The 1,135-nt window shown below is 40.5% G+C and overlaps 1 protein-coding gene across 1 annotated transcript in view; it reads right to left on the bottom strand.

The window, feature by feature from the left end:
* LOC106110970 (UDP-glucose:glycoprotein glucosyltransferase) overlaps positions 1-1,135 on the bottom strand; it is a 10,387-nt gene that overhangs the window by 1,406 nt on the left and 7,846 nt on the right. Inside the window, 4 exon segments of the mRNA XM_013292938.1 lie at positions 11-114; positions 237-419; positions 668-857; positions 1,102-1,133. Of these exon segments, the coding sequence (XP_013148392.1) occupies positions 11-114; positions 237-419; positions 668-857; positions 1,102-1,133 (509 nt within the window).

The raw sequence follows: 1,135 nt of genomic DNA, 5'->3' as shown, positions 1-1,135 counted from the left end.
TCGAACTCACCTAAAACCTTCCATCTCTTTCCTGCTGTCACAGAAGGGCGTGTACCCGTACGGTGCTCCGGCCAAATCTAGTTCCACCAACTCCTTTAAGTCTGCCCTTACGATCTAAAAACATCAATTACCTTGAGATTAAATAAATCAATATAATTTAGTACTTGAAGCTAACTGTTAAAGGGCCTTTGAATAAAAAGAAAAAATGTTTTTCCTCTTGGTGAATTTGTTATTACCTGGTCAGCGTCAACGAAGATGATTTTCTTAACGTGGAGAGGGAAAAGCACGTCGAGGAAGAGTATCTTGTATCCCCAAATGGTGCGCTGGCGGTCGCGCTGCCGCTGCAGCCAGCGCGGCCACTGGTACTGCACCAGCTCGTACTCGAACCCGTACTCCTGCGCCATGTACGGCAATATGTCCTGACAACACAAACAAATAGTACAATTTATAACTCTGAATAATAAAAATAGAGTAAGTAACTGTTGCTCCCGTTTTCATCCGCGCAAACATAAAAATTGTAATAAACATTGTTATAATTAAATTATATAATAAAATTGTAATAAAAGATTTTTGAAATCGGCTCAGAAGTTTTTGAGTTATTTCAATACATACAAAATTTTACATATACAATATTACAATTTTTGGCAAGTTGTAGACTTTAACTTACCTTGAGTGATGGGCTGAGGTAGTTTTTGAGAAACCAGAATTTGACCGGAGACTTGGTGTGCTTCAGCACGGAGAGCATCATGATGCGCAGGAAGCGCTCGTACAGGTGCCCCGACGCCACTGAGAACACGTTGATCGTCTCCTCCGCACCCTCCGCCTCCTCCCCGCCTCCACCTCCGCCTCCGAACGAACTATTACATATTACACTATTAAGTCTTTAATAAGAAAAAGATGTATCCAAAACATGTCAGATAAATTGTTAATAAAAATAATTATAGGTATATATATGGTAGCGCCATCTGTCATTCCAATCCGCATCCAAATCATATGTTTTAGTTAAATACACTCTGTGTCTTATATTACAAAACCTACATACTCACGAGTACAGGTTCAATTTAGTCTATGTAAAAAGGCTGTATAGGATTGTGAAGTGACCTGGCGATGGAGTTCCAGATGCCGCCGGCGTTGT

The sequence above is a fragment of the Papilio polytes genome, unplaced genomic scaffold (assembly GCF_000836215.1).
Source record: "Papilio polytes unplaced genomic scaffold, Ppol_1.0 DF824180.1, whole genome shotgun sequence".
NCBI classification, from domain to species: Eukaryota; Metazoa; Arthropoda; class Insecta; order Lepidoptera; family Papilionidae; genus Papilio; species Papilio polytes.
Note: the sequence above shows the minus strand (reverse complement) of the source record. Positions and strands in the feature narration are given on the sequence as shown.